The 27002-nt window shown below is 46.3% G+C and overlaps 1 protein-coding gene across 1 annotated transcript in view; it reads right to left on the bottom strand.

Annotated features, from left to right (window-relative positions):
• Positions 1–27002, bottom strand: part of sxph (saxiphilin) — a 101385-nt gene that overhangs the window by 8618 nt on the left and 65765 nt on the right. Inside the window, exons 10-14 of the mRNA XM_072587086.1 lie at positions 26153–26243; positions 22756–22812; positions 21672–21854; positions 17961–18123; positions 13822–13904 (exon numbers count right to left, since the gene is read on the bottom strand). Of these exons, the coding sequence (XP_072443187.1) occupies positions 13822–13904; positions 17961–18123; positions 21672–21854; positions 22756–22812; positions 26153–26243 (577 nt within the window). The remainder of the gene's footprint in view (positions 1–13821; positions 13905–17960; positions 18124–21671; positions 21855–22755; positions 22813–26152; positions 26244–27002) is intronic.

Below are 27002 nucleotides of genomic sequence, written 5' to 3'. Positions count from 1 at the left end.
ATATTTCCCTCCCCACCCCTTTCCGCCTTCCGCAAAGACCATTCCCTCTGTGACTACCTGGTCAGGTCCACACCCCCCTACGACCCACCCTCCAATCCTGGCACTTTCCCGTGCCACCGCAGGAACTGTAAAACCTGTGCCCACACCTCCTCCCTCACCTCTATCCAAGGCCCTAAAGGAGCCTTCCACATCCATCAAAGTTTCACCTGCACATCCACTAATATCATTTATTGTATCCGTTGTTCCCGATGTGGTCTCCTCTACATTGGGGAGACTGGGTGCCTCCTAGCAGAGCGCGTTAGGAAACATCTCCGGGACACCCGCACCAATCAACCAAACCGCCCCGTGGCCCAACATTTCAACTCCCCCTCCCGCTCTGCCGAGGACATGGAGGTCCTGGGCCTCCTTCACCGCCGCTCCCTCACCACCAGACGCCTGGAGGAAGAACGCCTCATCTTCCGCCTCGGAACACTTCAACCCCTGGGCATCAATGTGGACTTCAACAGCTTCCTCATTTCCCCTTCCCCCACCTCATCCTAGTTTCAAACTTCCAGCTCAGTTACTGTCTCCTTGACTTGTCCGACCTGCCTATCTTCTTTTCCACCAATCCACTCCACCCTCTCCTCCTTGACCTATCACCTTCATCTCCTCCCCCACTCACCCATTGTACTCTATGCGACTCTCTCCCCACCCCCACCCTCCTCTAGCTTATCTCTCCATGCTTCAGGCTCACTGCCTTTATTCCTGATGAAGGGCTTTTGCCCGAAACGTCGATTTCGCTGCTCGTTGGATGCTGCCTGAACTGCTGTGCTCTTCCAGCACCACTAATCCAGTATTTGGTTTTCAGCATCTGCAGTCATTGTTTTTACCTTGTTGACAATAACCTCCATATGCTTGTCCAATGCCTGCTTAAATGACCATAAAGAGGGAGAGTCCACCACTGATAGTGGCAGGGCATTCCATGAACTCACAACCCGCTGAGTAAAGAATCTACCCCTAACATCTGTCCTATACCTACCACCCCTTAATTTAAAGCTGTGTCCCCTAGTAACAGCTGACTTCATTAGCGGAAAAAGGTTCTCACTGTCAACCCTATCTAAACCCCTAATCATCTTGTACACCTCTATCAAATCTCCCCTAAACCTTCTTTTCTCCAATGAGAACAGCCCCAAGTGCCTCAGCCTTTCCTCATACGATCTTCCTACCATACCAGGCAACATCCTGGTAAACCTCCTCTGCACCCGTTCCAATGCCTCCACATCCTTCCTATAGTATGGCGACCAAAACTGCACACAATACTCCAGATGAGGCCGCACCAGAGTCTTATACAACTGCAACATGACCTCAGGACTCTGGAACTCAATTCCTCTACCAATAAAGCCCAGTACACCATATTCCGCCTTCATAGCACTATTTACCTGGGTGGCAACTTTCAAAGATCTGTGTACATGGACATCAAGATCCCTCTGCTCATCCACACTACCAAGTAGTCTACCATTAGCCCAGTTATCCATCTTCTTGTTACTCCTACCAAAGTGAATCACCTCACACTTAGCTACATTGAACTCCATTTGCCACCTTTCTGCCCAGCTCTGCAACTTATCTATATCCCGCTGTAACCTGCCACATCCTTCTTCGCTGTCCACCTCTCCACCGACTTCCGTATCATCCGCAAACTTGCTCATCCAACCTTCTAACCCTTCCTCCAGGTCATTTATAAAAATGACAAACAGCAATGGTCCCAAAACAGATCCTTGTGGAACACCGCTAGTTAACTGCGCTCCAAGATGAACCTTTACCATCAACTACTACCCTCTGTCTCCTTCCAGCCAGCGAATTCCTAATCCAAACCTCTAATGCACCCTCAATGCCATACCTCCGTAGTTTTTGCATTAGCCTGCCATGGGGTACCTTATCGAACGCCTTGCTAAAATCCATATACACCACATCTACTGCTTTACCCTCGTCCACTTCCTTGGTCACCTTCTCAAAGAACTCAATAAGGTTTGTGAGGCACGACCTGCCCTTCACAAAACCATGCTGACTATCCTTGATCACATTATTCCTATCCAGATGTTCATAAATCCTATCCCTTACAATTCTCTCTAAGACTTTTCCCACAACAGAAGTGAGACTCACTGGCCTATAGTTAGGGCTATCCCTGCTGCCCTTCTTGAACAAGGGGACCACATTCGCTATCCTCCAGTCTTCTGGCACTATTCCCGTAGACAGCGACGACATAAAAATCAAGGCCAATGGCTCCGCTATCTCCTCCCTAGCTTCCCAGAGGATCCTAGGATAAATGCCATCAGGCCCAGGGGACTTATCTATTTTCATCCTTTCCAGTATTCCCCAGACGTCTTCCCTACATACCTCAAGGCCATCCATTCTAATCACTTGTGACTCAATATTCACATCAGCAACTGTGTCCTGTTCCTGAGTGAATACTGACGAAAAGTATTGATTTAGTGTCTCACCAATCTCCTCTGCCTCCACGCACAACTTCCCACTATTATCCTTGATTGGACCGATACCTACCCTAGTCATCCTTTTATTCCTGACATACCTATAGAAAGCCTTTGGGTTTTCCCTAATCCTACCAACTAAGGACTTTTCATGCCCCCTCCTTGCTGCTCTTAGCTCTCTCTTTAGATCCTTCCTGGCTACCTTATAACTCTCAATCGCCCCAACTGAACCTTCACGCCTCATCTTTACATAGGCCGCCCTCTTCCCTTTCACAAGGGATTCCAATTCCTTATTAAACCACGGCTCCCTCACAAGACCCTTTACTCCCTGCCTGACTGGTACATACTTATCAAGGACACCCATTAGCTGTTCCTTGAACAATCTCCACATATCATTTGTGTTCTTCCCTTGAAGCCTATTTTTCCAATCCACGCATCCTAAGTCATGCCTCACCGCATCATAATTTCCCTGCCCCCAGCTATAACTCTTGCCCTGCAGTGCACACTTATCCCTCTCCATCACTAGAGTAAAAGTCACCGAGTTGTGGTCACTGCCCCCGAAGTGCTCACCTACCTCCAAGTCTAACACCTGGCCTGGTTCATGACCTAGAACCAAATCCAGTATGGCCTCACCTCTTGTTGGCCTGTTTACATATTGTGTCAGGAAACCCTCCTGCACATATTGGACAAACACCGACCCATCTAACGAACTCGAGCTATAGCTTTCCCAGTCAATATCTGGGAAGTTAAAGTCCCCCATAACAACCACCCTGCTACTTTCACTCTTCTCCTGAATCATCCTCGCAATACTTTCCTCTTTTTCTCTCGGACTATTAGGAGGCCTGTAGAAAACTCCTAACAGGGTGACCTCACCTTTCCTATTTCTAACCTCAGCCCAAACTACCTCAGATGGCAAGTCTTCCTCCATCACCCTTTCTACTGCTGTAATACTATCCTTGACAAGCAATGCCACACCTCCCCCTCTTTTACCCCCACCTCTGACCCTACTAAAACATTTAAACCCTGGAACCTGCTACAGCCATTCCTGTCCCTGTTCTACCCACGTCTCTGTAATGGCCACAACATCGAAGTCCCAGGTACCAACCCATGCTGCAAGCTCACCTACCTTATTTCTTATACTTCTGGCATTGAAGTATATACACTTCAAGCCACCTTCCTGTTTACAGGCACCCTCCTTCGAGATTGATGCCATGTTCCTAACCTCCCTACACTCAAGGTCCTGTACCCTAAAGCTACAGTCCAGGTTCCCATTCCCCTTCAGAGTTAGTTTAAACCCTCCCAAAGAGCACTAGCAAACCTCCCGCCAAGGATACTGGTGCCCCTCAGGTTCAGGTGTAGACCATCCTGTTTATAGAGGTCCCACCTTCCCCAGAAAGAACCCCAGTTGTCCAGAAACCGGAATCCCTCCCTCCTGCGCCATCCCTGTAGCCACGCATTTAACTCTTCTCTCGGCGAAGATCGATGCCTTCATCGAAAAGTCCCGAAGCCGATGGGACTCACTCTTGGCCGCGCTACAAAAGCACGAACGAGACATCAAGGACATCGAGCGCCAAGTCAGAGGGCGGAGCTAAAAGCCACGACGTCCGAGACCATAGCAGAATCGTCGAAAAAATGTTCGTTTGCTGGGCCTTCCCGAACGGGAAGAGGAAGGCCAGCTTACAGCGTTTCTCGAGCAGTGGCTGCCACAGCTTTTAAATCTAGAGGCTGGATCAGGCCAGGTAAGGGTAGAATGGGCCTACCGGGTCGCAATATGCGGGCCTGGCTCGAACCAGCGCCCACACCTGGTCCTGTTCCGGCTGCAGAGCTATAAGGAGAGGCAGATACTCCTAGAAGCCTCTAGAAATCTTGGGAAAGATCCCCAAGCCATGATCTATAAAGAATCTAAGATCATGTTATTCCAGGACTTTTCCCCAGCTCTGGTCCAAAAGAGGAAGGCGTTTGATGAAGCGAAGGAGTGTTTAAGGGACTTAAATATTCAGTAATCCTTGTGCTACTCAGCGACGCTACGCTTTAACCATGAAGGATCCGTGTATAACTTCAGATCGCCAGAAAAGGCTAAGGAATGTTTGTACTCTCTGAGATAAATTGTAAGAGTGAATTGATGTTGTTTTGCTCTCCCCCCACTGCGGTTTACATCCCCCTGTTTTTAATATTAATCCCTTACTTTACCTTACTGTTTAATATTATCTTCAAGGGGTGGGGAGAGGGATTTATTTATTTGTTCTCTACTTAGCAATTTTCTCCTTCGCCCCCTTTTTTATATATATATATATAGGCCGGGGGGGGGGGGGGGGAGGTCTAGTTAATGTTGGTGGGGGGAGGTGGTTACCTTATCCTATTTTATCCCTGTCTTTAGGAGCGGGGTTGTTTTCCCCTGTTATTTTGTATTACTATATTTAATTATTACTTGTTGAGGCTGTAATTTTATAGTTATATATGTTTATACATGATATTAATATTACCAAATATATCCAGGTTGGGGAGGGGGGGGGAGCAAGCGGGCTAGGGTGCTCACTGTTAATTCTAGCTCTGTAGTATATTTGAATTTTCTTCATCCTATAGTGGGGTACCTGGGTCAAGGGTGGGGCACTGGTTGGGAGAGGATATGATGGACTTTTGGCAAGGAAGTGATGCCCCCTGGAAACAAGGGGGAAAATCTCCATTTAAATATGTTTTATATTTTTTATTATTTAGAAATAGTTTTTTATTATAATGTTGTGAGTGTATTAGAGAGCTTTTATTTTTGTGAATTTTATACGCTCTATGCTCGGGAAGTTCTGTATAGGGTTTCCCCTCCCGAGGGGTCTTGGATTTGCCCAGATGATTATGGTTGATCAGTCGGTTAAGTGGTGCACCTGGAATGTCAAGGGGAGTAATTCACCAATCAAAAGGAAGAACATATTATCAAACCTCAAGAAAGAAGGGGTTGATATAGCTCTCCTACAGGAGACACACTTAGTGGATAAAGAACACTTCAAATTACGACAGGGTGGATTTGATCAGGTCTTTTTTTCTTCTTTTAGCTCAAAAAGCAGGGGAGTGTTATTCTTATTCGGACGAATTTCCCTTTCAAAATCCTAAATCAGATAAAGATGAATCGGGACGATATATTCTGATTAAAGCCCTTATAAATGGAGAGGAATATGGGATTTTAAATTTGTATTGCTCCCCAGCACATCCTTTTTAATTTATAACGGAAGCCTTCTCAAAATTGATGGCTCTCAGTGTTCGAGGAGAAAGGGCTTATGCCCGAAACGTCAATTCTCCTGCTCCTTGGATGCTGCCTGATCTGCTGCGCTTTTCCAGCAACACATTTTCAGCTCTCAGTGTTCGTCATACAATTATAGGGGGAGACTTTAATTGTATTATGGATCCGGAAATGGATAGGATTCCCAAGATTATCTCCCAGATCCAGACAATTGGTGGATCTGAACAAAGAATTAGGATTAGTAGATGTATGGAGATGTCTTCATCCACAGGGCAGAGATTTTTCTTTTTACTCCAATCCACATAAATGTCATACCAGAATTGATATGTTTTTTGGCCCCTCATTTTTTAAAAATTTCATATCATCCTGTAAAATAGGGAGTATAGTAATTTCCGACCATGCTGCTGTATATATGGAAACCGAGGCGAGGAATAATGGGACATCCCCTCGGCATTGGTGTATGGACCCCTTCCTAATGAAAGATAATAAATTTGTAAAGTACTTCTGTCAAGAATTTAAAACTTTTTTAGAAATTAATTCAGGTACGGCTAGCCACCCATCAATGATGTGGGAGACCATCAAAGCTTACGCGCGAGGTTTGATCATCTCCTACTCAGCGACCCAGAAAAAATTAAAGGGAGAACAACAGCATCTGCTCGAAGCTCACTTAAAAGACCTTCTATTATTAAATTGCAAAGGATTACGGCCCTTAGGACAGCTCTAAACACTACACTTAGCCAAACGGCTAAGAGGGAAATATTATTTGCAAAACAAAGGTTATATGAATTTGGCGACAAACCGGGTAGATACTTAGCATTTCTTGCAAAGAAAAGAAAGGCCCCTCAAACTATCACGTCTATCAAGGAAAGTGCGGGTATTTTGACTCATGATCATAAAAGGATTAATGCGATCTTTAGAAAATTTTATTCTGATTTATAGAAATCGCAGGATTGTGAAGATAGGACTAGGAGGATGCAATCATTTTTTAAATTTGACCTTTCCGGGTCTAACTCCGGAACAGGTATCGGTCTTAAATGCTCCTCTAACAATCCAAGAAATACTTGACGCAATCAGGCAACTTCAGAGCGGTAAGGCACTGGGCCCAGATGGTTTTCAAGCTGAATTCTATAAAGAATTTACAGGAATATTGGCTGGTTCACTTATGGACATGTATAACTATGCATATAGTCTGGGCTGTCTCCCGCCTTCGCTAAAAGAGGCAAATATCTCTCTTATTCTCAAAAAAGGAAAGGACCCAGAAGATTGTGCGTCATACAGACCAATATCCTTGCTAAATGTAGATTTTAAAATCCTTTCTAAAACGTTAGCATTGAGGCTAGAAAGGGTATTGCCACATATCATAAAGGAGGATCAGATGGGGTTTATTAAGGGCCGTAGATCATTCAGTAATGTTAGAAGGGTTTTGAATGTGATTCAAGCCTGTCATCAGGGAAAGATACCAGGAGTAGTAATTTCATTAGACGTGGAAAAGGCATTTGATAGGATTGAATGGTCATATTTGTTTTACACATTGGAAAGGTTTGGCGTTGGACAGGTGTTTACCAAATGGGTCTCAACATTGTATAGTGATCCCAAATCAGTTGTGGTTACCAATAGATTAGGCTCGGATAGCTTCAGTGTGGGTATGGGCTGCCATCAGGGATGTCCTCTCTCGCCATTGTTATTTACGCTAATAATTGAACCACTAGCAGAAGCTATACGGGCTGATCCTAATATAACAGCCCCGAGGATTGGTACAGGTAAACATAAAATTACCCTTTATGCAGATGATGTTCTCCTATTTCTCAGTAATCCTCTGATGTCCATACCTCGCTTAATCCAAGTTATTAATACATTTAGTGTATTTTCAGGCTATAAAATTTTTCAAAATCGGAGGCTATGCCAATGGGTGGCCTTGCTAGTATATCCCACCTATTGGACGGATCCCATTTTCCCTTTCGGTGGTCTCTGGAAGGTTTCTTATATTTAGGCATTTTTATTACCCCAGTATTTGATCAGTTATACAAGGCTAACTTTGTGCATTGACTGGAGAGGATAAGGCAGGACCTCCAGCGATGGGGACACCTTCCAATTTCCTGGCTGGGTAGAATAGCACTAATTAAAATGAATGTCCTGCCCCGTCTCCTATACCCTATTAAAAAGCTTCCAGTGATGCTGCCGAGGCTGGCACTACGTAAATTGTATGGCTGGCTGGGTTCCTTTATCTGGAATCATAGAGGGCCCCTCATTAAGCTGAGGAAACTACAGCTTCCACAGGCAAGGGGAGGACTAGATTTCCCAGATTTTAGGAAATATCAGTTAAGTTCCCTATTAAGTTACATAGCTGATTGGGTCTTGTCTGACCCGCAATCAATCTGGCTGGAAATCGAGGCTTCTCAAGTAAAATGCCCATTTATTAACCTTTTATTTTCAGACAAGAGGAAAATCATTACAGATCACTGCAAAAACCCTATAATACTAAATACAATTAAAGCTTGGAATATAATGTGGCAAAATGAGGGCAATTCACATAAAACATCCCCCTATGCTCCGATAGTGGGAGCATGGGGGTTTCAACTGGGCCTTACAGATGCCACATTCAAACTCTGGAGATCCAGGGGTATCTCCTGTTTAGGGGATCTGTTTAAGGAAGGGGTCCTGATGTCTTTTGAACAGCTGTAGCAGAAATTTGGATTACCTAATGGTGATCTCTTTCGAGATTACATACAGAAGAAGACGACGCTATTAGATAGTCTTTATGAATCACGGCACGGGGCGGCACGGTGGCACAGTGGTTAGCACTGCTGCCTCACAGCACCAGAGACCCGGGTTCAATTCCCGCCTCAGGCGACTGACTGTGTGGAGTTTGCACGTTCTCCCCGTGTCTGTGTGGGTTTCCTCCGGGTGCTCCGGTTTCCTCCCACAGTCCAAAGATGTGCAGGTCAGGTGAATTGGCCATGCTAAATTGCCCGTAGTGTTAGGTAAGGGGTAGATGTAGGGGTATGGGTGGGTTGTGCTTCGGCAGGGCGGTGTGGACTTGTTGGGCCGAAGGGCCTGTTTCCACACTGTAAGTAATCTAATCTAATCTAAAATCTAATTTAATCTAATCAGATAGAGAACGTAGAGTGTTATGGCCAATGGGGGTATCTTCGGTCAGCACTATTTATCATTTATTAAATGAAGAAGTATTGGGAGATATAGACAATCTGCTTAAGACATGGGATCAGGGTTTGGGACTGGAAATCCCTATAGAAATGTGGAATGACATTTGGGAAAATGCCAGAAGAATTTCCATCTGCAACAGAACTCAGACCATTCAGTTGAAGATACTTCACAGAGCCCTTATAGCACCGGACAATATTTAAGGCAGGAGCATCTCCAATGTGTCCCAAATGGAAAATAGAGGTGGGCATTCTTGTACACTGCTTATGGATCTGTCATAAGATCCATAGATATTGGACTAAAGTAGCAAGTGCTCTAACAGAAATCTTAGGAACAGAAATTAGAGTGGACCCAGTATCTCTCCTTTTGGGCTTTTCCAGCTTACCCTCCCTGGATATGAACGGGAAGAGATTATTTTCTATTCTCTCTGTGCAAGGAAAAATATTTTGGTAAACTGGGTGGCTGAGGGTCCCCATGGACTTTCGAAATGGCACAGAATAATCACGGAATGTATTTCCCTTGACTTCCTTACAAATATGGTGCACCAAAAGACCGAATTATTCCATAAAATATGGCAGCCCTTCTTGAATTACACAAATACAGATATTTCGGTCATCCTAACAAGGGCTTTTATTTAATTGAGATGGCGAACCTGGCTGGTCTGGGGCCCCTTGGGAGAAGAATCCTGCACAAATATGGGTTTTGTTATGGTTTGATGTTAACACATTCCAAGCATGTATCTCACTAGTCAATTTCTGTGTTATCCATCGTTTTTTTATTTCCCCTGAATAATATAACAGACTTAATTATACACTCTGGTCAGTTGTAGGTTAGATTAATAGTTAGTTGAGTTTTATTTTCTCTTGGTATCTCTTTTTTTCTGTTTTTTAGATTTTGGTTATTATTAATTTAAGATTTAATTGTATATCAATGTTTATACTTGGGGTTTTTTTATTTGTAAACTTGTTAAAATATGTTAAATTTTCAATAAAAATATCTATTTAAAAAAAGTCGCAGTTGTACCAGCCTCCACCACTTCCTCTGGCAGCTCATTCCATACACGTACCACCCTCTGCGTGAAAAAGTTGCCCCTTAGGTCCCTTTTATATCTTTCCCCTCTCACCCTAAACCTATGCCCTCTAGTTCTGGGATCCCCCATCCCAGGGAAAAGACTTTGTCAATTTGTTATGATTACTGCTGATCTTTGAGCTCAATACCCTAATCCTGTCCTCTCCCCCTCCCCTCCTCCCTCCCATATCTCTTGATCCCTTTAGCCACAAGGGCCATATCTACCTCCCTTTTGAAAACACAATGTTTTGGCCTCAGCTGCTTTCAGCCATAGTGAATCCCATGGGCTCACCACTCTCTGGGTTAAAAAAAAAATTCTCTTCATACCTGATCCTTAAACTATGACTCCTGGTTCTGGGCCCTCCCATATCAGGAACATCCTTCCTTGCATGGGCAATGTATAATCCTATAGGAATTTTACAGGTTTCTATGAAATTCCACCCCTCATTCTTCCTCACCAACTCAACCTCTCCTTATCTGCCAATCCTACCATCCCAGGAATCGCTGCACTCCCTCCATCACCAGTACATCTTTTTCTCAGATAAGGAGACCTAAATTGCACACACTATGCAGTTTGCCTTCTTTAGACAATAGACAATAGACAATAGGTGCAGGAGTAGGCCATTCTGCCCTTCGAGCCTGCACCGCCATTCAATATGATCATGGCTGATCATTCCCAATCAGTATCCTGTTCCAGCCTTATCTCCATAACCCTTGATTCCACAATCCTTGAGAGCTCTATCCAATTCTTTCTTAAATGAATCCAGAGACTGGGCCTCCACTGCCCTCTGGGGCAGAGCATTCCACACAGCCACCACTCTCTGGGTGAAGTAGTTTCTCCTCATCTCTGTCCTAAATGGTCTACCCCGTATTTTTAAGCTGTGTCCTCTGGTTCAGCACTCACCCATCAGCGGAAATATGTTCCCTCCTGCCAGAGTGCCCAATCCTTTCATAATCCTATACGTTTCAATCAGATCCCCTCTCAGTCTTCTAAACTCAAGGGTATACAAGCCCAGTCGCTTCAGTCTTTCCGTGTAAGGCAATCCCGCCATTCCAGGAATTGACCTCGTGAACCTACGCTGCACTCCCTCAATAGCCAGAATTTACTGCCTGCTACGCCTGTGACTGGTGCATGAGGACACACAGGTCCCATTGAACATTCCCCTCACACAATTTACGGCCACTCAAATCAGAATCCGCCTCTCCCATTTTTGTTAACCAAGTGAATAACCTTTACCCGCATGATGCTGCATGTGCCCTGCATTTACCCACTCCCTCAACCTGTCCAAATCACACTGCAACCTCTCTGCAACCTCCGCACAGCTCACCCTCCCATCCTGCGTTGTGTCATCTGCAAATTTGGAGGTATTACATTTAATGCTGTCACTTAAATTATTTACGTGTTGTGAATAGATGGGGCGGTCGTACTGATCCCTGCAGTACCTCACTAGTCACAGCCTGCCATTCGGAAAAAAACATTTATTCCTATTGTTTGTTTTCTGTCTGTGAAGCCATTTTCTATCCCCAATCTCATGCATCTTAATTTTATCAACTTCCTGTTTCTCAGGACAGAAGCACAAATGCCAATTTTCAATCATTTGATTCACAGGCTGTAGAACCTGATCAGCACGGTGGCTCAGTGGTTAGCACTGCTGCCTCACAGCGCCAGAGACCCGGGTTCAATTCCCGCCTCAGGCGACTGACTGTGTGGAGTTTGCACATTCTCCCCGTGTCTGTGTGGGTTTCCTCTGGGTGCTCCGGTTTCCTCCCACAGTCCAAAGATGTGCAGGTCAGGTGAATTGGCCATCCTAAATTGTCCGTAGTGTTAGGTGCATTAGTCAGAGGGAAATGGGTCTGGGTGGGTTACTCTTCCAAGGGTCAGTGAGGATTTGGTGGGCCGAAGGGCCTGTTTCCACACTGTAGGGGAATCTAATCGAAAAAAAAACTAATGTTGTACTGAAGAAGTGTGTTCCAGAACTAGCCACACCACTAGCCAAGCTGTTGTAGTACAGCTACAACTCCACTTGACAGGCACCTAGTTGGAAATGTGGATCATTCCCTGGGTGTATCCTGTGCACAAGAGACAGGATAAATCCAATCCAGACAAATACCACCTAATCAGGCTTAGGCATCATCACAGTGATAGATTGTGCTATCAAGCAGCCCTTGTCCACCCTCTTCACCAATCCTCAGTCTAGGTTTTTCCAGGGTCACTCAATTCCTGATCTCACCATTCCCTCCATTATTCCAGATGTGAGGTGACAGTCACTGCCCTTGACCACAAGGCTACAATTAACTGAGAGCTAAATCGACGGGTCCTTGCCAAATTGAGGGCAATCCAAAATCAAGGAGAAAGATTGGTTAGTCATATTAAAACTGAAGAAAATACTTGTTGATGTTGGAGGTCAGTCATCTCAGCTCTAGGACATCTCTGCAGGAGCTCCTCAGGGTAGTGTCCTCGGCCCAACCATCTTCAGCTGCTTCATCAATGACCTTCCCTCCATCAGAAGGTCAGACATGGGGATGTTCACTGATAACTGCACAACGTTCAACACAATTCATGACTCCCCAGATACTGAAGCAGGCCATGTTCATTGTCAGCAAGATTTGAACATCACTATTAAACTTTGAGCCAATAAGTGGAAAGTATTATTTATGTCACATGGGTTCTGGGTAATTATCATCTCCTAGGGAGTATCTAACCCTCATCCTAATGGCGTTGTCATGGCTGAATCTTCCTATCAACATCCTGGTGTTACCATTGACCAGAGATTAAACTGGACCAGCCAAATAAATACCATGGCTACAAGAACAGGTCAAAGGCTGGGAATTTTAATTAAATATATCAACTCCTGATTCTTCTGATAGCCTGTTGACCAACTACAAGTCACAGGTCAGGAGCATGACAGAGTATTCTCCATGTGTGCTGGATGAGTACAGCTCGAACAGCACTCAAACAGTTTGACACTACAATCCGAGACATTGCTTGATTGGCACCTTCAACACTCACTGCCATTGACAACAGGAGGAACATCACACTTGGAAGTAGGATTAGGCCATTTGGCCCTTTGAGTCTGCTATCCTATTAAGTAGATCATGGCTGATCTGATTATGGTCTTGACTCCACTTTCTGGCTTGCAGTTCATAACCCTTAATCCCTTCTCTATTAAAAATCTACTGATGGGAACGAATGATTTGGGTATCTTGTGCATATCAAACAAGATGCTCAGCAGAAACTTCAAAAATTGGGAGCTTCACCACCTGGAAGAACAAAGGTTTCAGATGCACAAATATCTGAATACCTGGCAAATGTTCCTCCAAGTCACATATCCTTCTGAAATGTATCATCATTCCTTAAGTCCCACCGGGCCATACTCCTGGAATTTTGCCACATGGACTGTTAAGTTTTCCACTTAACTTATTTCAACTTTTTGTGCTTTTGTTTGTATTTTAACAACAGGGTAAGAATAAAGTGCTTAAAGCTGAATAGTGTAACGAATTGAATTACATCTGGAACACAGTACCTTATGCTCGCCTTTAAATAAAGATTCGGGTTTAGTCGATTTGCTTGTTATATTTGAAGGGGGTTCGGTCTGGCCCATTACACTTTAAGTTTTTTTTCTTTTGAAAGCTATCATTTAACTTTCTTCCATCACCCTTTCTGGCAGCACATACCAAGCTGTAATATTTGGCACTGGGAAAGAGAATTCTCATCCATCTTCAGAGAAAATGACATTTCTCAGAGTTCGATATTGTTAATTTTGGCCCAAATCCCTGTCATCAAGTCTTGTCACACTATGACTACAGGATCACAAATCTTCACTGATTTCTCATCAATTCACAGTGAATATAGAACATGCTTTGCCCACCATCCAGATCAAAATGTCACAAACCCACTCTCTATGTTTTCCATTACGTTATGGTGCTCAAGGAAGGCAACATCTCCAAAGCTTTTCCCGCTGGGATTCCCAACTAAACACCTGGAAAAGCAGCACACATGTCACAAATCAATAGCAATCATTTTTCTATGGGGTTTCAGTAATACACATACATTATTTAAACCCCGACAAAATATCGAGAAGTTAAGTTATATCTTTAACATAATGGAATGCACCAAAACAGCTCAGGGCATTATGAAAGGATGGGAGGGCACGAAACGACTTCAGAAAATAATACGTCAGATGGTTAAAAACTTGGGAAAAGTGAGCTTTCGGAAGTATTTGAAAGGAGGAATAAGGGGGGAGGAGGGGCAGAGAGGTGTAGGGAGGGTATTTTCCAAGGCTTTGAGCCCAGGCAGTTGAAGGGATGCCTATCGATAAACTAAAATGGCGAATGTGTCAGTTGCCAGAATTTGAGAAGGTCAAATTTCAGTAGGTTATGGGACTGGAGGAGGTGACAGAGTTAGGGAGGGGGTGTAGGGGCTGGAGGGAGGTTACAGAGATAGGGAGGGGGTGTAGGGGCTGGAGGAGGTGACAGAGCTAGGGAGGGGATGTAGGGGTTGGAGGAGGTGACAGAGTTATGGAGGGGATGTAGGGGCTGGAGGAGGTGACAGAGCTAGGGAAGGGGTGTAGGGGCTGGAGGGAGGTTACAGAGATAGGGAGGGGGTGTAGGGGCTGGAGGAGGTGACAGAGCTAGGGAGGGGGTGTAGGGGCTGGAGGAGGTGACAGAGTTAGGGAGGGGGTGTAGGGGCTGGAGGAGGTTACAGAGATAGGGAGGGGGTGTAGGGGCTGGAGGGGTTACAGAGATAGGGAGGGGGTGTAGGGGCTGGAGGAGGTGAGAGATAGGGAAGGGTGTAGGGGCTGGAGGAGGTGACAAAGGTAGGGAGGCGGTGTAGGGGCTGGAGGAGGTGACAGAGATAGGGAGGGGGTGTAGGGGCTGGAGGAGTTACAGAGATAGGGAGGGGGTGTAGGGCCTGGAGGAGGTGATAGAGCTAGGGAGGGGGTGTAGGGGCTGGATGAGGTGACAGAGATAGGGAGGGGGTGTAGGGGCTGGAGGGGGTTACAGAGATAGGGAGGGGTTGTAGGGGCTGGAGGAAGTGACAGAGATAGGGAGGGGTGTAGGGGCTGGAGGAGGTGGCAGAGATAGGGAGGGGGTTTAGGGGCTGGAGGAGGTGACAGAGATAGGGAGGGGGTGTTAGGGCTGCAGGAGGTGATAGAGATAGGGAGGGGTTGTAGGGGCTGGAGGAGATGACAGAGATAGGGAGGGGGTGTAGGGGCTGGAGGAGGTGACAGAGTTACGGAGGGTGTGTAGGGGCTGGAGGAGGTGACAGAGTTAGGGAGGGGGTGTAGGGGCTGGAGGAGGTGACAGAGTTAGGGAGGGGTGGAGAGATTGGAGGAGGTGACACAGTTAGGGAGGTGTGTAGGGGCTGGAGGACGTGGCAGAGATAGGGAGGGGGTTTAGGGGCTGGAGGAGGTGACAGAGATAGGGTGGGGGTGTCGGGGCTGGAGGAGGTGACAGAGTTAGGGAGGGGTTGTAGGGGCTGGAGGAGGTGACAGAGATAGGGTGGGGGTGTCGGGGCTGGAGGAGGTGGCAGAGATAGGGAGGGGGTGTAGGGGCTGGAGGAGGTGACACAGTTAGGGAGGTGTGTAGGGGCTGGAGGACGTGGCAGAGATAGGGAGGGGGTTTAGGGGCTGGAGGAGGTGGCAGAGATAGGGAGGGGGTGTAGGGGCTGGAGGAGGTGACAGAGTTAGGGAGGGGTGTAGAGGCTGGAGGACGTGGCAGAGATAGGGAGGGGGTTTAGGGGCTGGAGGAGGTGACAGAGATAGGGTGGGGGTGTCGGGGCTGGAGGAGGTGACAGAGTTAGGGAGGGGTTGTAGGGGCTGGAGGAGGTGACAGAGATAGCGCGGGGTGTAGAGGCTGGAGGAGGTGGCAGAGATAGGGAGGGGGTGTAGGGGCTGGAGGAGGTGACAGAGTTAGGGAGGTGTGTAGAGGCTGGAGGAGGTGACACAGTTAGGGAGGGGATGTAGGAGCTGGAAGAATTGACAAAGATAGGGAGGGGGTTTAGGGGCTGGAGGACGTGGCAGAGATAGGGAGGGGTTTTAGGGGCTGGAGGAGATGACAGAGATAGGGAGGGGGTGTAGGGGCTGGAGGGGGTTACAGAGATAGGGAGGGGGTGTAGGGGCTGGAGGGGGTTACAGAGATAGGGAGGGGGTGTAGGGGCTGGAGGGGGTTACAGAGATAGGGAGGGGGTGTAGGGGCAGGAGGAGGTGACAGAGATAGGGAGGGGTGTAGGGGCTGGAGGGGGTTACAGAGATAGGGAGGGGGTGTAGGGGCTGGAGGGAGGTTACAGAGATAGGGAGGGGTGGAGAGACTGGAGGAGGTGACACAGTTAGGGAGGAGATGTAGGGGCTGGAGGAGGTTACAGAGATAGGGAGGGGGTGTAGGGGCTGGAGGAGGTGAGAGATAGGGAGGGGGTGTAGGGCCTGGAGGAGGTGACAGAGATAGGGAGGGGGTGTAGGGGCTGGAGGGGGTTTCAGAGATAGGGAGGGGATGTAGGGGCTGGAGGAAGTGACAGAGATAGGGAGGGGGTGTAGGGGCTGGAGGAGGTGACAGAGTTAGGGAGGGGGTGTAGGGGCTGGAGGAGGTGACAGAGATAGGGAGGGGATGTAGGGGCTGGAGGAGGTGACAGAGTTAGGGAGGGGTTGTAGGGGCTGGAGGAGGTGACAGAGATAGCGCGGGGTGTAGGGGCTGGAGGAGGTGACAGAGATAGGGAGGGGGTGTAGAGACTGGAGGAGGTGACAGAGTTAGGGAGGGGATGTCGGGGCTGCAGGAGGTGACAGAGTTAGCGAGGAGGTTAGGGGCTGGAGGAGGTGACAGAGATAGGGAGGGGATTAGGGGCTGTCGGAGGTGACAGAGATAGGGAGGGGGTGTCGGGGCTGGAGGAGGTGACAGAGTTAGGGAGGGGGTGTAGTGGCTGGAGGAGGTGACAGAGTTAGGGAGCTGGTGTAGGGGCTGGAGGGGGTGACAGAGATAGGGAGGTGGTGTAGGGGCTGGAGGAGGTTACAGAGATAGGGAAGAGGTGTAGGGGTTGGAGGAGGTTACAGAGATAGGGAGGGGGTGTAGGGACTGGAGGAGGTGACAGAGATAGGGAGGGGGTGTAGGGACTGGAGGAGGTTACAGAGATAGGGAGGGGGTGTCGGGACTGGAGGAGGTGACAGAGATAGGGAGGGGGTGTAGGGACTGGAGGAGGTGACAGAGTCCCCATACGCTTTCTCATGTTTAAAAAAAATAAGGAAGTGCTGTTTCACTTGTATAAGGCCTTGCTCAGAGAGACACTTGGATGTTGGCGCAGAGTTTTCCAGGCTGAGATTGATAGGTTTTTGCTCGGCAGGAAATCTAGTAACATGAAGAAAAATTGGACACGTGACTGAAAGGCAAGACCTAATTGAATGGCAGAATACAGAACAGATGAGTGAGGTTGAATCCCATTTCGATGTTGGTTTCTCAATTAACGTTCCCTGAGGTTTGTTTGTGATGCCCCATTGTCTTCTTCCACTGTACATTACACATCCTCGCCTCACTGTCAACATTCAATTTAATCTCAAGAATCACTGTGAAAGCCCATCTCATCTTTGTTCTCAGTTTCTCTACTCTGTGAAAGTTCTTTGGGCCTGAGACTCTGTGAGTGCCTGGAGCCTTTGCCTATCAATCAGTCCTGGATGAGCTAAAGCAGTGGGGTTCAGGAGCTGGGATCCAGTCCAGCCAAGATTGTATGTGAACGTTCCAAATGGCCATTTTAAGGTTGGGGCAGTGGTGGGGGGGGGTAATGATGGGGAAGTCTATCTGACGTTTTCTTCCTAACATGTGGCACTGAGGCCAAAAGTGACTCACAAACTGATGTGGCACCTGAGATTAGGATATAGCCTTGGAACTTCCTAGTGCTGAATGGTGTCTTCACATGACATGAATACTCAGAAAAGGAAGGCGAGCACTTATGTAATACCTTCCACAATTTCAGCACATCCCAATGTGCCTCTGACCTGATGAATAAAACTAAGCAGATAACCCTTCTCAGCAGATAATAATCCAACACTTACCGCAAGGCGCCCAAATTGCCATAGTAAAATTCATCATGGTTAGCTGCACACCTTTGATTAAATAATTTCATCCCAGCTTGCTCTCTTCCAATGCAGACTTTACAAAGCTTCCCTTTAAAATTCATTCCGGGCATACAGCCTTTGCGGAAATAGTTTGCAAATGCTAGAAATCAGAGGGAGAGAAAGAGGCTAACTTAATGTGCAACGTTCAGTACTTGTGGTCACATCGCAGGGTCAAAGTGCATTGGGCAAAATGTAAGCTCGATGGCTGGGCGAGATCTGAAAGTCCCACCCTAATTTCCAGTTCGGTTCTGCAGTGAAGGAAGGCAGTAAGTACAGGAACCTCCACACTGCTAACCCAGAAGTGTTGACACCATTCTCAAAATTCACCAATTTCAGAACACCTGCAATTTTCAGTAAGGCAGAACAATAGCTTTTCCAAATCTCATCTGGTCAGTAGGGATTTCTGGAGATGAGAACCATGGATTGAAGATCAGAAGGGTCTAAAAGATGACGAAGATAATGTTGAACACTTTAGGCTTCATCAGTAAACACTGCAGCATCAATTAAAGTGAGTTATGACAATGCTGTTATTGAAAAGGTAAGTGACACATTTAATAATATGTTTCCCAGCTTATTACTCCTGATACCAACATGCTGTCAATTGAGACAATATGATTTTAAAAGTGAAAATAATACTTGGCTATTTCAAATTTTTGACAGAATTCTGAGCTTTGGGCTGTCTTCAAAAGCATTATTGGATTCTGCTCAGCAGGGTTTGTTTACACAGCTGTTCAGAGACTATCAATTTGAATATTTGGGTATTTTCTAAACAACTGCCAACAGGGTGAGTACACAAAATTATCACAGATAATATTTACAGATGCAGAAGCTTCTAAGTAGAATAATTATTTTAAAGTGGATATCAAGTTATGTTCGTATATTTTGACATGTTCATGAGATTTTCAAATATTACCAAGCCTTATTATGGGATTTGTGAGTTCTACTCATAACGCATATAGGGTGAGCTGGTTGGGGGAGGATTGTATGGATAAGGGAGAGGATTTTGGGTTAGCATTAGGGGGACCACTGTGCAGAACTGGTCATATGTCACTGTGAATGTTACTGAACTGCTCCAGTTTCAATAATAAGGGACATTTATGAGTAGAGGGTCTGTGGTTCTAGAAATATAAATAATTGATTGTGGAAGGGCATAAATGTAAGAGGTTGAGGGCTGACCTTATAGAGGTTTATGAAATCATGAAGGCCATTGATAAGGTGAATAATAAGCATCCTTTCCCCAGGGGATATCAAAACTATCGTTAAGGTGATGGGAGAAAGATTTAAAAAGGACCCAAAGGCAACTTTTTCACACAGAGAGTGGTTCCTTTGTAGGTTGAACTGCCAGAGAAAGTGGTAGATGCAGGTACAGTTACAACATTTAAATATTTGGATACAACATTTGGATAGGTACAAGAATAGGAAAGCTTTAGAGGGGTATGGGCCAAATGCAGGCAAGTGAGTCTAGTTTAGTTTAGGAAATTTGGTCAGCATGGACAAGTTGGACCATAGAGTCTGTTTCATTGCTGTATAACCCTATGACTCTATAAGCCACCATCTCCATCTTAGGCCTCACCCATGTAAAAGGAGGCCAAACTCCAAGACACTGCCATATCTGTGGAATAAAGAACCCCATGGCCCGCCTGATGGGGGTGAAGTTAAGATTACAATGTTGGGAAAATTGCTGACTCACTATCCCTACCTCTATGGTGAAATTCAGGCTCTAAGATGTGTAACTAAGCTGTTCAGATAAGGTTGCTTTTGTGTCAAGTCCATTATTGTTACTTTTTATTCAATAACAAGACGTGGCTATCACTGGCTGGACCAGCACTTATTACCGATTCCAGTGGCCCTTGAGAAGGTGGGGGTGAGCTACCTTCTTGAGCCGCTGCAGTCCACCTGCTGTAGGGTGACCCACAATGCCCTGAGGGAGGGAATTCCAGGAATTTGACCCAGTGAAGGAACAGTGATATATTTCCAAGTCAGGATGGTGAGTGACTTGAAGGGGAACCTGGAGGTGGTCCTGTTCCCATGTATATCTGATCCCCTTGTCCTTCTCGATCCAAGTCGTTCCAGTTTGGAAGATGATTGTTTGCTGCTGAGCAGTGGTGGTGGAGGGAGGGGATGTTTGATGATATGATGCCAATCAAACAGCTGCTTGGTCCTGGATGGTGTCAAGCTTCTTGAGTATTATTGGAGCTGCCCCCATCCAGGCAAGTGGGGAGTATTCCATCACACCCTTGACTTGGGCCTTGTAGATGGTTGGGCAGACATTAGAGAGTCAGGAGGTGAGTGACCTGCTGCAGGATTGCTACCCTTGGATCTACTCTTGTACCAACTGGGTTTGCACAGTGAGTCCAGTTCAATTTCTAGTCAATGATAAAGGTCCGGACTGTCCTGTATAATCGAACAAATTAGGAGCAGGAATAGGCCGTTTGGTCCTTTGAGTATGTTCCATGATCAGATTGATTTCCATATCCCAACCTGTCCCAAGAACCTCTGACTATCATCTTAGTCCCAGTTGCCACAGAGTGCAGAATGACCTCCAAGGCTAAGGAGGTGAATTTCAGACACTGCCCACATTTGTGGGCGGCACGGTGGCACAGTGGTTAGCACTGCTGCCTCACAGCGCTGGAGACCCGGGTTCAATTCCTGCCTCAGGCGACTGACTGTGTGGAGTTTGCACATTCTCCCCATGTCTGCGTGGGTTTCCTCCGGGTGCTCCGGTTTCCTCCCACAGTCCAAAAATGTGTAGGTTAGGGTGAATTGGCCATGCTAAATTGCCTGTAGTGTTAGGTAAGGGGTAAATGTAGGGGGATGGGTGGGTTGCGCTTCGGCGGGGCGGTGTGGACTTGTTAGGCCAAAGGTCCTGTTTCCAAACTGTAATGTAATCTAAAAATTTCTGGTGTCACTCCTCACCCCCATCACTCAGTGTGAGCAGCAGGGTCTTTGTGATGACTCAGACAGTTTGGTAGCCTGCTGTTTCACATTGCGATATGGGAACGGGTGGCAATGGGCCAGAGGTATCTCAGGTGACCTTTAGGCACTGTGCTGCCAAGTGTCTTAGTAGGGCAACTTCACTCACATCCCTCCTGTTGTCCTGAATTGGATAATGAGCCTGGAGGTGGCTAACTAGGAAACTGCTTCCAGGAACAAAGCAAACCCTTAGATATTAAACACAAATAGAAATTACTGGATGCACTGCCCAGGTCTGAGAAGGCAGCAGCTGGGGGAAAGTTTCAGGCCAATGACATTTCATTGTATCTGTTAACTTTCATTCCATAAAAGCTGCCTGACCTGCCAAATATTTCCAGCACTTTCTGTCAGCCCCACTCCCACACTCATCCATTTGGTCCTGATGGCAGGCTCTTCCTGTTTGAAGTCCACAGTCAAACCCTGTCTGTTGCTGATTTTAGACTTTTGATCAACCAACCTTTTCCCTGTCACTCCTTCAAAGTGTTTTATGAATTCCATGAACAAAGCTGGACAAGTATAATTAAAAATATTAATTTTGATACTTTTCTTCTGGAATTTCTTGCTGCAGTGTCCTGGAGATCACTCAGCCATTCCGAGACACTCCAGGACAATTCCGGCAATACTCCATGGTTACATCCAACGCTTCAATCTCCACCTAACCCAGGTCTCTCTTACCCTTATTGATGTCGCAGATGTCAGTGCTGTTTCGGTCAGGCCGGACGGTGTATTTTGTGAGGAGAAGCCAACCCGCTGGGCTGTACAAGTGGCCATGGCAGCTTCGCCTTCCCGCCAAATTAAAGATGGTCTCGCCTCGGGAAGCCTTCTTTACCACAGCAAGGGCATAGACTGGAGGCAGGACTGTAGCAGGAGTATAAGATGGTGCAGCACGTGAGTAATAGGAGTCAACGAATGGGAAGCTCTTCATTGTCCACAGTGGACATTTTCCGCGTCAACTCTGTTCAGAGGTGGAGAAAGTGAGGGCTGCGGATGCTGGGGATCAGAGCTTCAAAAGGTGTTGCTGGAAAAGCGCAGCAGGTCAGGCAGCATCAACAAAGGAGAAGGAGAATCGACGTTTCGGGCATAAGCCCTTCTTCAGAAATCGGCTGCGCTTTTCCAGCAACACCTTTTGAAGCTGTGTTCAGAGATGGAATGACACACCCTCTGCAGCAGGTGGCGCTTGACTATAGTTCTCCTGGAAGCTGTCAGGTAATATCCCTCCCTTTGAGGCAGGAGGCCTGGGTTCAAGTTGCACTTGCTCCAGAGATGTGTGTTGCTGAGTAGGTTGGTTAGGAAGTAGGATTGAATCCCCACCACTCACACTGACCCTCATGTAACAGGGAGTCGCTCATCACTGTCAATCCTCTGTCACAGTGGGCTCAATTAACTTGGTTTCATTTGAAGCCTATTTCGTGGGCCAACTGCTTCTGGCAGTTCAGCCTCCGCGATAAAATGGCTCAGATAATGCCCCCTTCTCCCATCTCACCAAGTTGACATGATTGTAATCAGATGGTTTTCAAATTACACCCAAACCCTTAGACATTGAACACAAACAGAAATTACTGGATGCACTGCCCAGGTCTGAGAAGGCAGCAGCTGGGGGGACGTTTCAGGCCAATGACACTTCATTGTATCTGTGAACTTCCATTCCGTAAAAGCTGCCTGACCTGCCAAATATTTCCGGCACTTTCTGAATCTACTTCAGATTTCCAGAATCCACAGTATGTTACGTCTTTTTCCCGACTGTTCCTGACCACTGTACCTTCAGCCTCAAAGTGAGTCTCTCCATCTTTCCCACTGGCCTCTGGGCATTTGTCCCCTGGAACACAGAAGGTACATAAGCTATCATTGAGGAACACATCACTGCAACATTTACACACATGATTTACACAGTATTGGTGTGGTGCGTGACATGAATGTACTGATTGACCTGTGCCACAAATGGCGAAGGTGTCATGATAAAGGCCACCACTAAATAGGCACCACATTGAGGTATTGACATTCTCTGGGGCAGCAGAGCATGGTTTTTCAGCACACTGGGCTATTAAGGCTGTGATACTGGATTAGTGGTGCTGGAAGAGCACAGCAGTTCAGGCAGCAACCAACGAGCAGCGAAATCGACGTTTCGGGCAAAAGCCCTTCCTCAACCCAGCCCTGAAAGATCCATCGTGTGACCTCCCTCCCACAATTGCCATCCCCCAGTCAAAGTTAAAAATCACACAACACCAGATTGTAGTCCATCAGGTTTATTTGGGCACACCAGCTTTTGGAGCGCTGCTCCTTTATCAGGTAGCTATGATTTTTAACTTTGTCCAGCCCAGTCCAACACCAGCTCCTCGACATCATGACTTCCCCAGTCAAAGTTTTTTTTAACCCATCATTCACAACTAACAAAGAGGCAACAGAATGAAAAACAACATGTTTTTGCCCCAGGGTCTTCTCCCTTGTTTGCTCTCCATGTTGCTCTTGAGATTAACCTTCAGCTAATGGAGGTGGTAGTGTGGGCAGGGCATGCACAATTTTCAACTTTAATAGTCAATCTACACTCGATATACAGCACAAAAACAGACCATTTGACACAGGCCATCCATGCTGCGTTTAATGCTGCAATCACATCCTGACCTCTCATTCCTCACCAAAGTCTACCATCTTAAATTCCACTTGTCCCGTTCCCCTTTAAATTCATCCACACTATTCATTTTAACCATTCCTTGAGTTACGACATAATCTCTACTCTTCTGGAATTCCACGTTAGATTACTAACATCATTGCCTCTGGTTTCAGACATGCAAACGATGATGTTAGTAGTCATCAGTTACCTTTTCCTTCCCTGCCAAAGCCTATTGGCTCTGTAATCTCTCCATTTCCCACGATTTTTAAAATGACCCCCTCCAAGGCCGGCACATCCTTCCCTGGACATGAAGCCCAAAACTGCTCACAATATTCAAATTGCAGTCTGACCAAAGCCTTATATAGCCTCAGTAGTACATCTCTGCTTTTGTACTCTCACCCTATTGGAATGAATGTTAACATTGCATTTATCTTTCTCACTGAACCTGCATATTAACCTTAACAGTGTCCTGAACTGGGACTCCCTTTGTGTTTCAGATTTCCAAAGCCTTTCCCCATTTACAAAATAGTCAATGCCTCTGTTCTTCGGATCAAAGTGCATAACCTCACACATCGTATTCCATCTGCCACTTCTTTGCCCACTTTCCTAAGCTGTCCATGTCCTTCTGCAGCTTCTCCACTTCCTCAATAGTACCTGTCCCTCCACTTATTCTTTGTGGTTCCAACACTGATCCCTGCAGAACTCCACTAGTCACCGACTACCATTATGAAAAAGATCCTTACTCTCCTTCTCTCTCCTTACTCTCTCCCTACTCTCTCCTTCTGCCAGTTAGCCAATACTCTATCCATACAAGTACCTAGCCCCTAATACCATGGGTTCTTATCTTATTTAGCAGCCTCCTATATGGCACCTTGTCACATGCTTTCTGGAAATCCAAATAGAATATGTCCACTGACTCTCCTTTGTCTAACTTGCTCATTATCCCCTCAAAGAATTCTAACAGATTTATCGGGTGTGATCTCCCCTTGATGAAGCCCTACAATACACTGCCAAATACTCCACAATCTCATCCTTAATAATAGACTCTAAAATCTTACCAACAACAGAGGGCATGTTAACTGGCCTATAGTTTGCTGTCTTCTGCCTCCCTCTCTTCTTAAATTGGGGTATTTCATTAGACATTTCCAGTTCTCTGGCACCCTCCCTGACTCCAGTGACTCCTGAAAGTTCACCGCCAATTCCTCTACAATCTCCTTCAAAACTCTGAGGAGTAGTCCATCTGGTTTGGGTAATTTATCCATATTCAGACCTTTCAACTCCCCCAGCACCTTCGCCTCAGTGACAGCCACTATGCTCACCTCTGCCCCCTGCCTGTCTCACTTGTGAAGTTCTGGTATGCTGCTGGTATCCTTCACGGTGAAAACTCATGTCAATGACCTTTTCAGTTCCTCCATCATCTCTTTGCTCCTCATTACTACTTCTCCAGCCTCACTTTCCAGTGGCCCAATGTCCACACTTGCCTCTCCCTTACCTGTTTGGCTATCTTAAAAACACTTGCAATCTTCTTTTATATTACGAGTTAGCTTAGCGTCATATTTCATCCTCTCCCTCCTTATTGCCCTTTGAGTTGTCCTCTGCTCGTTCCCAAATCTCTGGCTTCCCACTGAGCTTCACCACATTGTATGCTGTTCTCTTTTGCTTTTATGCTGTCCCTGACTTCCCTTGTCAGCGATGGTTGCCTCATCCTCCCCTTAGTATGTTTTTGCTTCCTTGGGATAACTTCCTGTTGCGCCTCCCAAATTGCCCCCAGCAACTCCTGCCGCTGCTTCTCCACCATCTTCCCCCCCCGCTACACTCTCTTTCCAGTCAATTCGACCAACTCCTCCCTCATGTCTTTGTAGTTACCTTTACTTGACTGTAATACTGTTAAATTTGATTCCAGCTTCTCCCTCTCAAACTGTGGGGTGAATTCTACCTTATTGTAGTTACTGTCCCTGAGGGATCCCTTCACCTTGAGCTCCCTAATTAACTCTGTCTCATTGCACATCACTAAAAAGGGAATTGCGGGTTCCCTAGTGGGCTCTACCACAAGCTGCTCCAAACGTTCCATCTCATAGATATTCCACAAATTCCTTTTCTTGGGATCTGCTACCAACCTGATTTTCCCAGCACACTGAAAGCTCCCCCATGATTATTGTAATAGTGCCTTCCTTATATACCAAATCTATCTCCTGATTTACTTTCTGCCCTACATCCTGACAACTGCCAGGAAGCCTGGGCACTATACCCATCAGGTTCCTCAACTCAACCCATACGGATGCTAAGCTTTCCCACTCTACATTACTTGTTCGGTGCCTCTCCCTTGGAATGCTTCTGTCCTGTCTCTGGAGCTGCAAGTAAAGACACATTCCAGGAATCTTGGACCACAAATGCGTAATTGGTGCCCGGACCCAACTGATAACACTTAATGTTGATCATACATGCAATGCAAGGCTTCATTACTGGTCACCTTCAACCAATTATTACAATATTCACCAGCATTTCTTCGCAATATGAAAGAAGGTGCCAAGCAGACGGCACTATTTACCATAATATTCCGTCACCACGGGAGCAAGGCCGCAGTTCCCAGCGATGTAAGCATGCGACGCATCAAGGGAGGCTGCGTCTACCTCATCCTTCTGCAAAATGAAATGAAACTTCATTGTTTCACGTAGGGCCCTGGCGTTAAAGGCTATCTTTGGGAGAGATTCCTCTTCCTAAGAAGAGCAACCAACTCTTGAAATGAATACTGATGGAAAAGCAAAAGACTGCCAATACCAGGCATATAGTCATAGAGTCATACAGCTCAGAAACAGACCCTTCAATCCTTCCAATCCATGCTGAGCACCATCTCAAATTAAAACAGTCCCACCTGCACTGCCTGGCCCATATCCCTCCAAACATCTCTTATTCATGTAATTATCCAAATGTCTTTTAAACGTTCTGAAATCAATTCTCAGCAAATAGGCAGCATGTGCCGATGGTAACATTTCAGGTCACTGACCCTGGAGGTTTAAGGTGAGAGGGGAAAGATTTAAAAGAGTCCTGAGGGACAACGTTTTGACACAGAGGTTGGTTTGTATGTACATGGAATGAACTGCCAGAGGAAGTGATAGATTGCAACATTGAAAAGACATATTGATTGGGACATGAATACAAAAGGATTAGAGGGATATGGGCCAAACAGAGGCAAATGGGACTAGTTTAGTTTGGGAAACTTGGTCAGCATGGGCAAGTTGGACCGAAGGGTTGTTTCCGTGCTGTATGTCTCTATGACTCTATAAAAATGGATTTCTGAATGAGTGGAATTACATACTTCAAATCTCTGGGATAAGCTAATGGAAGGTTTCTTATTTTGGGATGGATGAGTAACAATGGGACAAATAATTCTCTCTCCA

Source organism: Chiloscyllium punctatum, chromosome 17 (genome assembly GCF_047496795.1).
Source record: "Chiloscyllium punctatum isolate Juve2018m chromosome 17, sChiPun1.3, whole genome shotgun sequence".
In the NCBI taxonomy this organism is placed as follows: Eukaryota; Metazoa; Chordata; class Chondrichthyes; order Orectolobiformes; family Hemiscylliidae; genus Chiloscyllium; species Chiloscyllium punctatum.
The sequence above is the reverse complement of the archived record's forward strand: the minus strand, read 5'-3'. Positions and strand labels throughout refer to the sequence as shown.